This window comes from Diabrotica virgifera, chromosome 6 (genome assembly GCF_917563875.1).
Source record: "Diabrotica virgifera virgifera chromosome 6, PGI_DIABVI_V3a".
NCBI classification, from domain to species: Eukaryota; Metazoa; Arthropoda; class Insecta; order Coleoptera; family Chrysomelidae; genus Diabrotica; species Diabrotica virgifera.
In genome coordinates, this window is record NC_065448.1 from 82,382,387 (window position 1) to 82,397,733 (window position 15,347).

At 32.3% G+C, this 15,347-nt stretch overlaps 1 protein-coding gene across 1 annotated transcript in view; it reads right to left on the reverse strand.

The window, feature by feature from the left end:
- LOC126886498 (zinc finger protein 227-like) overlaps positions 1-14,442 on the reverse strand; it is a 56,644-nt gene extending 42,202 nt beyond the window's left edge. Inside the window, exons 1-2 of the mRNA XM_050653449.1 lie at positions 14,350-14,442; positions 1,804-1,869 (exon numbers count right to left, since the gene is read on the reverse strand). Of these exons, the coding sequence (XP_050509406.1) occupies positions 1,804-1,852 (49 nt within the window). The 5' untranslated portion in view covers positions 1,853-1,869; positions 14,350-14,442. The remainder of the gene's footprint in view (positions 1-1,803; positions 1,870-14,349) is intronic.
- Positions 14,443-15,347: the final 905 nt, after the last annotated feature.

Genomic DNA, 15,347 nt, shown 5'->3' on the forward strand with positions numbered 1-15,347 from the left:
CGAGAATATTCTCGGGCAGAAAATCCTCGGTGAGAATTTTCTATATTTACAAAAACCGAAATAAAAATAAAAACTATATGAGTCAAATTATTGTAATTTAAAAAATATGTATATTGAAGTAGCTGGGGCTAGGGAATCCAATGAACTACTAGCTGGGGTGTTTACAGTGTTAGTATTTATTGTTATGGTGCTATATTAACATGCAAATATTTAGAATGGTGTTCCATTTAAGCAGAGAAAAACAAGTTGAGGGAACTGAATTTATAGATAATTTAGTGACTTTAAAATATAGTGATGACTCGGCTGAAATAATGGCAGATTTAACACTTTATCCGTCTAAGGAGGGATTTTTTGAAAAACCATACGTTGCAAAATCAGTCGAAAAACTAGACCCAATCATAAAATATGGCGAAAAGGTACATGTTTTGGAAAAAATTAACTAAAATAGCAGTTGATATATTAAGCATGCCTTCATCCAGTGTAGCGACTGAAGTTTCAGTACTTACGGTTTTATCCAATCGGCCACCCCTCTAAAAAACCGGCTTACTGCTGAACAGGCTGGTAAGGTAACTTTTATTGCTCACAATTTAAAATTGTTAGAAGTAGACCAATCCATGACTGAGCTGGCAACTCGTGAAAAACCAAATCACAAAATTTCTCATCACTACTAGGTCTGGATCCCGCGTATGAAAAAAAAGTTGATTAATAGCAAGCTGAAAATTTGTTATTAGCTTAAGGGTGTCTAGTCGGACAAACATTGATATATGGGAACACTGGAACAGGGGAAGTTTTAACTGTGGAACAGGTTAAAAATTTGGAACGGTCAGACCACGAAACCGGCACATGTATTTTGTCCGACAGAACAGACTTAAACTCTCCGAACAGAGATTAAACTCTCCTGCAAAAATCAGACTACTATTTATCACCAAATTGGCGTTTTAATGAGTGGAACATGTAGAATATGTCAAATGACAGGAATTATGACAGGTGATAAATAGCAGTCTGATTTTTGTATGAGAGTTTAATCTCTGTTCGGAGAGTTTATGTCTGTTCTGTCGGACAAAATAAATGTGCCATTTTCGTGTTCTGACCGTTCCAAATTTTTAACCTGTTCCACAATTAAAACTGCCCCTGTTACAGTGTTCCCATATATCAAAGTTTATCCGACTAGACACCCTTAAGCTATTAACAAATTTTCAGCTTGCTATTAATCAACTTTTTTTTCATACGCGGGATCCAGACCTATACATTGAAATGTAGTAATGTAGAATGTAGATGACCAGGATGAGCTAATGATAGAAATAGATTCTGAATCTGAGGCCACATATTTTTCAGATTAGATCACCACATCCATTATTGGCTGTTAAGAAGAAACATTTTTTATCAAATAAATTTTGTGTTTTCTCTTGTTTTTGTATTTCTTTATAGATACAGAACACTGTTGTTTCGTCTCATAATTTTGTACATAATTTCATGATTTTTAATACCCTATTTCATCTTTAACAATATCCGTAAGCGCGTCATAGGGTCCATTCTCAGATTTTTCATTCTCGCGAATTTTCCAACACTAGGTAGGGGAAAGAGTATTGAATTAGAAAGAGTGTGTACCCGAAGGCGCTTAGTTCACCAAAAGTTTTTACTTCTGTCGGCACTCCCCCGAGTGCCTTTTTAATGATACAAAACATATACCCTTTTCAATGTTTTGAGATTTACATAAACAAATTTAGCATGTGTAAGGTCTTTGTCCAGTTGGAACTTGGGTATCGTTATTTAATATATTTTCTTCAGCGTGTTGACACTTACCTGGGTCTTTATGATATGAGTGTTCGGCTAATATTTCCATCATTTTCATTGTGTCCTGGGAACAACCTAAAATACAAACAACTATAGCCCAAGCTGTGGGTAAAAAAGGTAGATTTTATGCACTAACTACTGAATTTTTGAAACCCACTTTGTCTTATAATGGACAGAAAAAACTTCGCAGTCTGTGCAACAACAATTTTTTGGTAATTTACTTATGAGATTTTGAAGCTGTAAAATATGTACTTTTTGCTTAGGAATATTGGACATATACTTCCCCTTCTCTTTTCCACTGGTTTCTATCTAGCGCTGTGATCATCCATTTGGATCCAGCATGCTTTTTGAGGTCGTCGCTCCATCTCATCTGAGGCCTTCCTCTTCCTTTCTTATGTTCCCATGGTCGCCAATAGATTATTTGCTTGCTCAATCTTTCATCTCGATAAATAAACTCCAAAATTTCTCAACTGGTTTTGTTCGGTTTTCGTATTTTGGTCTTTATATATTATATACATAAAGACCAAAATAGGAAAAACGAACAAAAACAGTTGAGAGGTTATGGAGTTTAGGTATCGATCTGCTTGTCAGATGGTGTGACCTGCAAATTTCCATTTTACCTGACCTATTCCTTAACGTCTTTCACTGTGGTTACTCCTGTGATCCAGACGTGTCTTTTGCGATCTTTAAGATTTATATGCAGCATTTGTCTTTCCATCGATCTTTGCGCTTTTGCCACTTTATCGATATTATCCTTTGTAAGTGTCCAAATTTGGAAGCCATATGTGAAAACAGGAAGTTTACACTGGTTAAAAATTTGCGTTCTAAGATATTGCGGGTTTTTTTGTTTTCAAAATGTAGCTTAATTTACCGATTGCTACCCAGGCAAGTCTGATTCGCCTTTTTACTTCTGCCGTTTGGTTTTCTTTGATAAGATATGTCGTAAATATGTATATTCCTTAACTTGTATTATATTTTGACCTAAGGTGATTGAGGAATTTTCGTCCGTGTTTGTCATAATCTTTGTTTCATTGTAATTCATCCTCAGTCCTATTTTTTCGGCTTCATCGTTTAATTCTTCTAGCATGGTTTTTAGATGGTTCAGATATTGTCCATTGATTTTAATACCTCGTTCCTGCCAGTGAATTTTTTGAAGACATCCTCCAGCACCTGACTAAATAGTTTAACTAATAGAGATTGTATCTCCCTGTCTAACTCCTCGTTTTAGTTGAACTGGTTCTGTTCCTTCATATACTTTTATTCTAGTTGAGGCATTCCTATATTAAAACCATCTGTTGAACATACAAATATAACTGGATGTTAATATGTAATATAATTTCTATCATCAATTTTTAAGTATAAACTTTGTTTGTTTTTTATAGCGTAATGTTCTTTTCTTTTTTTCCTTTAACTTAATAGCTTTGTTATCTAATACATATTGTAATATTTGTTCTTTGTGTTGACACTGTTTTTGTTTTTGTAATATTTTTTGTAATAATCTTTTTCTGAATTCGACTTGCCCGTAAATAAATAATATGTTCTCTATATCTGTATATCTGTAATCAATTCGGCTGGTTTGTAAGGAGTTTATTATGACCCAATGTTCTACACAATCAAACGCTTTTCAAAGTCGATGAATGCCATGAATAATGGCATGCGATATTCGTTGGCTTTCTCGATTAAGATTTTCATCGTTAGTAGATGATCAGAATGATAAATCATTTTCTGAAATCGACTTGTTCCCTTGACTGGTATCCATCAATCTTTGTTGTGAGTCTGGTTGTCATTATTTTAGTGTATAATTTATACAGAACATTTAAAAGCTTTTTTTTTCTTTTATGGTTTTTGGGAACATTTAGAAGTGTTATTGGGCGATCATGTTTCAGGTCTGATCTGTCGCTTTTTTAATGTAGAATAATAATTGTCTTCCATTGAAACTAAACCACTGTTTGGTTTTGTGGTTATTAGTGCAAGTAGTGGCTACCTATATGCAATATACAGCCAGGAAATTTGACCTTCCTAATTTAAGAGGAAACAGTAGCGATCAACAGGTAGCGAAAACGCGTTCCAAGATTGCGGCTGTAATTTTGAATATTTTTTCGAGATATTTGGCACACCTATTCGTAATATAATAAAGAATAGCGGTACAGAGCCCAATTTAAAAAATATATTAATATGTGGAAATTACTCTGTAATTAATTACAATATTAAAAAAAAATGAGCCTGTACCGCCATTAAGAAGAACAAAAAATACACTTTCTTCAAATAAATGTTTTATCGGATGCCTAGATTTTGTGTGATTTTGGAACTACTAAAATTTTTTATTTCATTAGTAGTTCCAAAATGACACAAAATCTAGGCATCGGATAAAAAAGTTTATTTGAAGAAAGTGTATTTTTTGTTTTTCTTAATGGCGGTACAGGCTCGTTTTTTTAATATTGTATTTAATTACAGAGTAATTTCCACATATTAATATATTTTTCAAATTGGCTCTGTACCGCCATTCTTTATTATATTACGAATACGTGTGCCAAATATCTCGAAAAAATATTCAAAATTACAGCCGCAATCTTGGAACGCGTTTTGGCTACCTATTGATCGCTACTGTATCACCTTAAACAGCTGATAATTTATTTTGACACTGCATTTAGATTCTCTATTTAATATTGAGCTCTAGATATAATATAGTTGTGTGTGTAATGCAGATTCTGAAAATGTGACTGTAAGTGTTTCATTGTGAAGTGTTCTATAGATTCAACGGTAACAAATATAGGGCATTTCAAGACTGAAGTTTATGTCACCGCTGGGAGGCAATTAATAAGTGTATTCGCAGAGACAGTCAGGGACTAGTCGACGACAAGTGGAGCATGCCATGACTAAAAGTCCGCAAACGAGCATATCTTAAGTATTTAATTATATTTTTGACATTCAGCCGTGTGATGGATGACCGAAGTTATCGTTAACGTAAAGTTATCCTGTAGTTTTCCTCGAATTGGTGTGATGTATCATATTTAACTTAACTACTTGCGTTATTTCTTGACAGTTCTTGAGTTATCTGGTATATCAACTGTCACTTTATAACGCGACGTTAAAGCTCAAGTTATGAGATAACTCTGTAGTTATGTAAGGATATGTAAGGTTAGTTCATCTTTTGAATTGTTTTTTAGATATAAATCAAGTGAATATTCAACGAATAACTCAGCTTAATATTGTCCCATGATTTTGCGCGGCATGTTATTAATTTAATATCAAATACAAAGCAGTACAAAATTAAAAATATAAAAAAATAGACTTCAAATAACAATTATAAGCCCGTAGGTAATAATACTATTAAAATAATAATTAACAATAAAAAGTAAAGCTAATAATTTAAGAATAGAAGGTAATACAATTTTGAAAATCATACAAAAATCAACTCGAGATATAATTGTTGAATATAAGTTGAAATTTATAAACATATGCAGTGTTGCCAGAGAAATTTTTGTAAAAGCACTGGAATGACTGAAATAGTGGTACAAAATGTACTAAACCAACACATTTTGTACAAAAACTTAAAAAACATCGTTTAATGTTATTTGAAGCAAATTTCTTATACTTATCACAAAATTGGAGGATTTTACTTTAAGATACTTTAGTATCAAAAGTTTGGTTGTTAATTGTATCAAACCAGTACAATTGTATCAACTCGGCAACGCTGCTTTTATGGGTAACTTCGTATCCTGTCAAGCTTGTGGCATGTTCCGATGCTTTTCCGATCGATCTCTCGCGCTCACTCCAACTTGTACTATTTCTACATAAGGTTCTCTTTGTTACTTCAAACTTTGTTAGTCAAATGTTATTTCTCTTTTTTAACGCTGAAGAAATGACTATCTCATAACGGTGAAAGATCCATCACACCGAATTTACGTAAATAGTTATGGGCACGTTATCCCTGAAAGTTATCTTAACTTTAACTCGAACGTTAAAGTTAACTTCGGCCACCCATCACACGCCTGATTGTGTTTTTAAAATTTTTACCGCCGCTTTAATAGTTTTTAGTTGTATTTTGCGAACATTTTGTTGTTGAATTTGTGTAGTTTTTAGTTGTAGAAGTACTTGAACTACTTTATTTAGTTTTAAGCAGTGAGTAAATAAAGATGAGTGAATATTTTCGAAAGTTGTTGGCAGACAATACAGATGTTGCTAGTAGGTACAGTAGTTAGTTATTTAACATTTTTATAGGACATTTTATAGCTTTATTACTATATTTAACCATTGTTTTTGTCTCTCAGATCATAAAGTATTTAGTTCAGTTAGTTTTATGCTCAAAATGTAGCACTGATGGCAGTGGCGGCTCGTGGCTTTAAGGACAGGGTCGGCAAGGTTTTTGTCTCCTCATCATAGAAGATTTTTGGTTTTTGTTTTATTTTTTTTTGTTTTTTCACATAGATTTAGAACCTAAACATGTTTATAAATTAACTTTAGTCTATGTTGTTTGCACGTAGCAAAATGGGTAATAACATCATCGTAAAATTTATTAATGTGTTGGAGAGATTTTAATAGTTTTTTTCTATTGATATTTGAGAAAAGCATTCTCTTTTGTTTCATGGTGTTTCGACAATACGTTTTGACACTTTTGAGACAAGAGAAATCCCGTTCATTTAAGGCAAAAGTTGGTAGCAATGAGAGAATTCATGATAATAATTTATTAATTTCGGGAACAGTTTGTTGCAATGAATTGCAGTATATAAAATTATACATATTTTGTAACTTATCCCATCTTCCGAAAATATTTGGATCAGCATATAAAACTTTTAATTAATTTCCTTAGTTTATTTGATTAAAGAATTATGGATAGTTTTAATACACTTGTCTAATAGATATTTTGAAAATTCTTTGGCGTAACTTTTAAATTTTTGCAAATCTTCAAAATTTGAAAAAATGAGTACCTATCTAATTGCACAAGTAATAATAGTATCAACAATTTCAAAATATACTTGTTTTTCGAGATCTGTGTCACACTTTTGTCTTTTGTGGGGGTGTTCGGAAATCAAGCGAATCCAAAACGTCACTGCGTATATATTGAAAATTACTATCTCTGAGATTTTTTACCAGCTTTGTTATTCTATTTTTGGAATAAATAATGTCAATTGACTGATTTTTAACAACATTGAATATCACATCAGTTTGGGTAAACACTTTCTTAGAAATATGTAAAAAAATATTAAAAGAATAATCATTTAGTAAAGTTTTCAAACCGATTGCTTCACGGATCGAGATATTATCACTTGCAAAATTGTCGCCTTTATTAATAAAATTGAAAACTTCCAAAAGCTGTTTACGAAAATCTGCTACAGCAGTGACAACTAACCGAGATTTAAAATTCCAAAAGCTACGTTATTTCATAATTAATTTCAACCCGAGCGCACTATTATTAGGATGGTACGTGCCTTGGTACATGCCTTGCTGGTGTCTGCCCATCACCGATCGGCAGATTGATTTCTGCCGGACTCTGCCATTCAAATACGGGTGAAATTGTGGTGAAATGTATAATTGGTTGCCTATCGGCTAATATTCCACAGCGCTTCTTACAAGTAAATCGTAAATCTAGGGACGGCTCGCCGTCCTTGTCGAAGCAGATCTTATAAAAAAGAATTCACACAATCGCAATCGGATGCATGGCTGGGATTATTAATTTGAAAAGTTTCTGAAGGCCGCGTCCCACCATCAAATAATTTGATCAAACTGGTTTGAGCAAACTGAAAGTGACAGTTAGTGACGTCACATCCTGAGTGTTCATTGTGGATAATAATGAAAAATTTTAATTTTAAATAAAGTACAAACAAGTTAGACAACTCAATACAAAAAATTTGATCAAACTAGACTGATAGTGAGAGCACAGATTTTTAGAATTTCAAAAAAACTGCAATTGTGACGTCACTTTGACGTACTTCCGGAGTTTGCTCAAACTGTTTGATCAAATTATTTGATGGTGAGACGCGGCCTTTACGCGTAGGGATCACTTTTAACGTATCGGATTGATCGAATTCTTTTAAAAACAATGAATAAAATTTAGTCTGTATTATCTCACAGATCTTTTTTTATTTTACAGAAACAAATATCATCAACTCAGGTTAAATTAAATATTTAGAAAATCTACAATGTGTCCATAAATGTGTGGGTCGGCACTGCCGACCCTGACCGGCCGCCACTGACTGATGGTAGCCAATAAAACTGACCTTTATCACCATTACTTCGCAGTAAGTGTATTGGCCTACGGCCTATAGGCCATTCCAACATACTGTCAATTTTAAAATCAATCTGACAGTTTGAGGCAAACATAAATGTTATTCTATCAGTTCTTAACGTGTTTTAGATCATTTTAGTTGCGTTTATTTGATTTGTACAAGGATTGATTTAACATTTTTACTGGAAGAATAGACAATATGCTTAATTTATGTTTGGTTATTTTAAGCCTAAGACCAACTGAACTAAATAAGTTATGATCTGAGAGACATAAACAATGCTTAAATATAATAATAAAGCTATAAAATATACCTATTATAAAAATGCTAAACAATTAACTACTGTAATATCAAAGCGAAGATCGGTGGAATATGCGCATTTTATCAATGAAATTCGATATTTTTAAGATATTCCAGAAGCCGCTACAGATAAAATGTTTTAACGACCTATTAATCATTCAGAATTACTTAACGGATATTAGTACAGTTAAAATAATTAAGACGATAACCGGACAACATTGATTTAATGAGTAAAATTTAGTTTTTTTTACTTTAATGACAAAAAAAGCAAGCCCATTAGCAGAACCCAATTAAAAATTATTTTACACATCATATTTGAAACATTATTGTTATTTTGGGTGTAAATTTTTTCCACGGATCTCCGAGGGTACAATACAGGGTTATTCCTATATTTTGACCCCACTGTAAACTGCTTTATTTACAGAATTAGAAAAAAATGTAAAATACAAAAGTTATTCGATTTTTAAATTATGATTTTTTGACATATATGTCGTACTAGTGACGTCATCCATTTGGGCGTGATGACGTAATCGACTATTTTTTTAAATGGGAATAGGGGTCGAGTGCTAGCTCATTTGAAAGGTTATTCAATTCCCTATTCAGTAATATAAACATTAACATGATTAATTATACAGGGTGTCCAAAAAACTTTTTTTTAAATTAAATTAATTGACACAAAAAGAAGAATGTATGTAATTAAGTTAATTCAAAATACATTCTATTGCTGTCAGAAAACAGAAATAAATGTTTATTGAACAAATAAACATTACTTTTCACTTAAATTCAATGTTCAAGCTGCCACGTATCTGCCACTTGGCAGTTTGAACATTGAATTTAAGCAAAAATCAATGTTTATTTGTGCAATAAACTTTAATTTCTGTTTTCTAACAGCATTAAAATGTATTTTAAATTAAATAAATTACATAAATTCTTCTTTTTGTGTCAATTAATTTAATTTAAATTTTTTTTTGGATACCCTATATAAATATTTATCTTAATGGTTATATTACTGAATAGAGAATTGAATTACCTTTCAAATGAGCTAGCACACGACCCCTATTCTCATTTAAAAAAATAGTCGATTACGTCATCACGCCCGGATGGATGACGTCACTAGTATGTTATATTTGTCAAAAAATCATGTTTTAAAAATCGAATAACTTTTGTATTTTACATTTTTTTAAATTCTGTAAATACAGCAGTTTACAGGGGGTCAAAATATAGTGAATAACCCTGTACCTACAAGCAATATCTGTATTGTCTGCCAACAACTTTCGAAAATATTCACTCATCTTTATTTATTTACTGCTCAAAACTAAATAAAGTCGTTCAAGTACTTCTACAATTAAAAACTACACAAAATCAACAACAAAATGTTCTCAAAATACAACTAAAAAATTATTAAAGCAGTAAAACATTTAAGACACAATATCCAAAAATATAAACAAATAAACTATTAGTCCTGTCGCCAGGGGGGGTACAACGGCCTCCTTAATTCAGATGGACTTACCCAAGTTTTTTTTATATATTTTGACCCGTAGAATACGAATTTTTTGGGTAACAGTTGATCCGGATGTCGATAAGATTGTTATAGACAAAGAACTTGAGGAATTACATAACAGTGATTTCTCGCAAAACAAAACATATTTTTGTATTTTTTGGGTCATTTTAAGCAAAAAATATTCCTACAAGTTTTTTCGTAGAATGCATAGTTTTCGAAATAACCGCGGTTGAACTTTCAAAAAATCGAAAAATTGCAATTTTTGAACCCGAATAACTTTTGATTAAAAAATAAAGTAGCAATTCTGCTTACCGCATTTGAAAGTTTAAGTCAAATTATATCGGTTTTGATTATTTGCATTGCTAAAAATTAATTTTTTTATTGTTAAACTAATCTATAAACACATAGGTTTCCCGTGCCTAATACATGCGTTTTAACGCATGCTACGTAGAAATTGCCTCGCTTGCACTTGTAGCTACTCTACCTACTCGTTCGATTTTAAATGAGAAATCATAGAAAACATCACTCACATACTAGGTGTTTACTACAGTTTACAGCTTTGTTTAACAATAAAATAATAAATTTTTAGCAATGCAAATAATCAAAACCGATATAATTTGACTTAAACTTTCAAATGCGGTAAGCAGAATTGCTACTTTATTTTTTAATCAAAAGTTATTCGGGTTTAAAATTTACAATTTTTCGATTTTTTGAAAGTTCAACCGCGGTTATCTCGAAAACTATGCATTCTACGAAAAAACTTGTAGGAATATTTTTTGCTTAAAATGACCCAAAAAATACAAAAAGATGTTTTGTTTTGCGAGAAATCGCTGTTATGTAATTCCTCAAGTTCTTTGTCTATAACAATCTTATCGACATCCGTATCAACTGTTACCCAAAAAATTCGTATTCTGCGGGTCAAAATATATAAAAAAAACTTGGGTAAGTCCATCTGAATTAAGGAGGCCGTTGTACCCCCCCTGGCGACAGGACTATATATAGTATGTTAGTTCGTGGACCCTGTCGCTGACTTTTAGTCAGGGAATGCTCCACTTGTCGTTGACTAGTCCCTGACTGTCTCTGCGAATACACTTATTAATTTCCTCCTAATGGTGACATAAAAGTCAAAATCCTGAAATGGCCTATGGTGCATCTTATACAGGGTGTCCCAAAAGTAGTGGAACGGTCGAATATTTCGCGAACTGAACATCGGATCGAAAAACTGAAAAATACGTGTTCAATCATTTTCAAAAATCTATCCAATGACACCAAACACCAACCCCCACTACACCCCCTGCAGGTGGGGTGGAGGGTAACTTTAAAATCTCAAATGGAAACCCCTAGTTTTTCTTGCAGATATGGATTCGTTACGTAAAAGTAAGCAACTTTTATTCAAGACATTTTTTCGAACTGTGGATAGATGGCGCTATAATTGAGAAAAACGATTTATCCTGATACCATAGGTAAATTATAGAAACGGTCTAATATCTCGAGAAATACACTTCCAAATGAGAAACCAAAAAAAATATTTTTAATACTTTTCGAAAACCTATCGAATAACACTAAACATGACCCTCCAACCCACCCCCTGGAGGTGGGGTGGGGGGTAACTTTAAAATCTTAAATAGCAACCCCCACTTTTTATTACAGATTCGGATTCGGCATGAAAAATTAAGCAACATTTATTCGAAACATTTTTTTAGAATTGTTGATAGATGGCGCTTTAATTGGAAAAATACGATTTATTAGCGCCATCTATCAGCAATTTTAAAAAATGTTTCGAATAAATGTTGCTTAATTTTTCATGACGAATTCGAATCTGCAATAAATTTCTGCTATTTAATATTTTAAATTTACCCCCCACCCCGTCAACAGGGGGTGGGTTGGAGGGTCGTTTTTGGTGTTTATCGATAGGTTTTCGAAAAATATTAAAAACCTGTTTTTTGGTTACTCATTTGGAAGTGTATTTCTCGAGATATTAGACCGTTTCTATAATTTACCTATGGTATCAGGATAAATCGTTTTTCCCAATTATAGCGCCATCTATCCACAGTTCAAAAAAATGTCTTGAATAAAAGTTGCTTACTTTTACGTAACGAATCCAAATCTGCAAGAAAAACTAGGGGTTTCTATTTGAGATTTTAAAGTTACCCCCACCCCACCTCCAGGGGGTGTAGTGGGGGTTGGTGTTTGGTGTCATTGGATAGATTTTTGAAAATTATTGAACACGTATTTTTCAGTTTTTCGATCCGATGTTTAGTTCGCGAAATATTCGACCGCTCCACTACTTTTGGGACACCCTATACATTAATTCTTCATTGAGCATAACCTACTACATAAGTATATCACTGTTACCGTATCGTCATATATAAAGTAACATTTAAAGAATAGTTTTGAAACCCCAAAAAAGTAAACAGTTTTAAAAACTACATCAGTGTAAATATCAGTGTAAATAATGGATACAAAAAACGCAAAAAAGGATACAGGATACAGTACAACCTGCCATATCCGGACCTGTCATATCCGGACCTCCCCATATCCGGACGATTCTGAGCCGTTCGGATCTACCGAAATCTACTGAGAAAGGCAGTCCTGCTGTTGGACAACGCACTAAAAGAAGAACTAAAAGATGGCGAAATAATGTATTATAGAATCTATAAAACGTGTGTATCGACGAAAGTTATTGACGGCGTTGATTACTGGAATGTATGAAGAAGAAAACGTTTCAGAGACTATAAAAAAAGTAGTGGTCTTAATATCCGGATTTTTTCATATCCGAATCGTTCTGTCGCCACATTGATCCGGATATGGCAGGTTTGACTGTAATCATTACATGCGAGTAGAATACTATACTTTTTCTACGACCTTTTTTTATTTTAATTAGTAAAAAATTTAATTATCAACTACTCGAGATTTAAATTATAATAATTTATAAGAATACCTAAATGCTATTTACCCCTAGTACGTAGCTGAATAATTGGTTGCCTACTCTTACCAAATTATTATTTATTGTAGAAATACAACTATAAATAGTCAATAATATAAGTTCTATTCGTTTCCGAAAAATTATAAACTTAAATTTGTACCTACTGTCAATTAATCCAATAAATATAGGTCTGGATCCCGCTTATGAAAAAAAAGTTGATTAATAGCAAGCTGAAAATTTGTTAATAACTTAAGGGTGTCTAGTCGGATAAACTTTGATATATGGGAACACTGGAACAGGAGCAGTTTTAATTGTGGAACAGGTTAAAAATTTGGAACGGTCACACCACGAAAACGGCACATTTATTTTGTCCGACAGATCAGACTTAAACTCTCCGAACAGAGATTAAACTCTCATGCAAAAATCAGACTGCTATTTATCACCTGTCATAATTCCTGGCATTTGACATATTCTACATGTTCCACTCATTATAACGCCCATTTGGTGGTAAATAGCAGTCTGATTTTTGCATGAGAGTTTAATCTCTGTTCGAAGAGTTTAAGTCTGTTCTGTCGGACAAAATACATGTGCCGTTTTCATGGTCTGACCGTTCCAAATTTTTAACCTGTTCCACAATTAAAACTTCCCCTGTTCCAGTGTTCCCATATATCAAAGTTTGTCCGACTAAACACCTTTAAGCTATTAACAAATTTTCAGCTTGCTATTAATCAACTTTTTTTTCATACGCGGGATCCAGACCTATAGGAAATTGCTGTTGTCGGTGGACGTATTTCAATAGTTATAATGTATATTTACATTTAACTATATTTAATATAATGATATAACTATACATAATATGTTATAACATATTTAACACAATATAACTTGAAAAATAAACACAATATTAGTTATAAATTCCAATTAACATAAACAAAATGAGCTGATGTCACTGTGTCTAAAATAAACGATAAACGTCAAAATTTTTAGTAAACAAGATATAAACGTAAAAAATATTTAAAAATTTTTCGAAGTTAATTAATGATATAAATTACAATAATTGTTGTATTAAATAAACAACTTTAAGTAATTTTATTTGCAGTTTATATACGATTAATATTAAAAGTGGCATGCGTCACTTGAATCTAACTTCAGCCCGTGAGTAATGACCCGTGAGTAACTTCAGCCCGTGAGTAATGAATTATTACTCACGGGTACAGTAATGGGTGCTATTATCTATGAAAAAATAGCGAATAATGAGCATGTTATTAAACGGTCGTAGAAAAATATGTTTTTAAATCAGAGTTAATTATAATTGTTATAAAAAAGAAGATAAACTGATAAATAAAAAGATGAATAAAGATAATATAAACAAAAAAATACACTGGGTACCTTAAACTATACTTAAATTGAACTAACCTAAATATTGTTCTGAAACACAGATCAAGAATTCCACAAATATGTCTTTTACACTTCTTTGTTTTTCATACTTTTCTAAATACAACGTTTAGTTGCATTTACATTTAAAAAATATTTTTACGAGTGCTGTTTTATATGGATTCAAAAATTTTTGCATGTTTGACTATTTAATGATACAAAAAACATACCCTTTTCAATGGTTTGAGATTTATATAAACAAATTTCGCGTGTGTAAGGTCTTTGTCCAGTTGGAACTTTTGTATGGTTATTTAATATATTTTCTTCACCATGTTGTCACTTACATGGGTCTTTACGATATGAATGTTCAGCTAATATTTCCATCATTTTCATTGTGTCCTTCTGAAAATAACCTAAAATACAAACAATTATAGTCCAATTAACCCTTTGCGGTATGGGCGAATTTGTTTTACACCAAAGGACGGATGGTATCTACAGTGGGTGATCAATTTATTAGAGTCACCTAGTAAAATTCAATGTTTTAGACAAAGGATATATAATTGAGCTGTATAATATATTAATGCGTTTGTTTCCATTTGACTGTCTTGTTACACCTTATGAAAGTGCAATAAATAGTCTGACAATAGTGGCAACACGCGTGTGTAGCAATACGTGACTTAGATGCCATTGTTTGTCAGTGCTGCCCAGCTTAGCTTGCATCTCATGTGTCTATTATTTTGTATTCTTGGTGTTTAGAGTTGTAATAAACTTTGAGAGTTTCCTTTGCTCTCTAGTGATACTCTGACAGTCTTATAATATATTTTGTGAATTTAGTAAACATTGCACGTTCGTTAAACTAGTGGTACCAGAACATCATGGCAAAAGCCAAAGACATCAAAAGACAACACTAATCACTCCAACAGAAACATAGCATCCATTTCTAAAGTTTCAAAGGCAATGTGGACCGTATAAAAAAAACTTACATACCATTATTAAGGCCATGGGTACATAATTCGCAAATATTTTACGGCTATCCCTACTTTTTCTGTCTTTACACGGCAAATTACGTATAGTAAAATTCACACTGGTATGGATGTAAACATTACTAGAATGTCATTCTACTTGAAAATGTCATCATTAACTTAAAGAGATGGCTTTTGAATGTTCTTGGATAACTACTGTTATTTGTATAATTGCAAATTATTAATTCAGTTAATAAATGTGATAA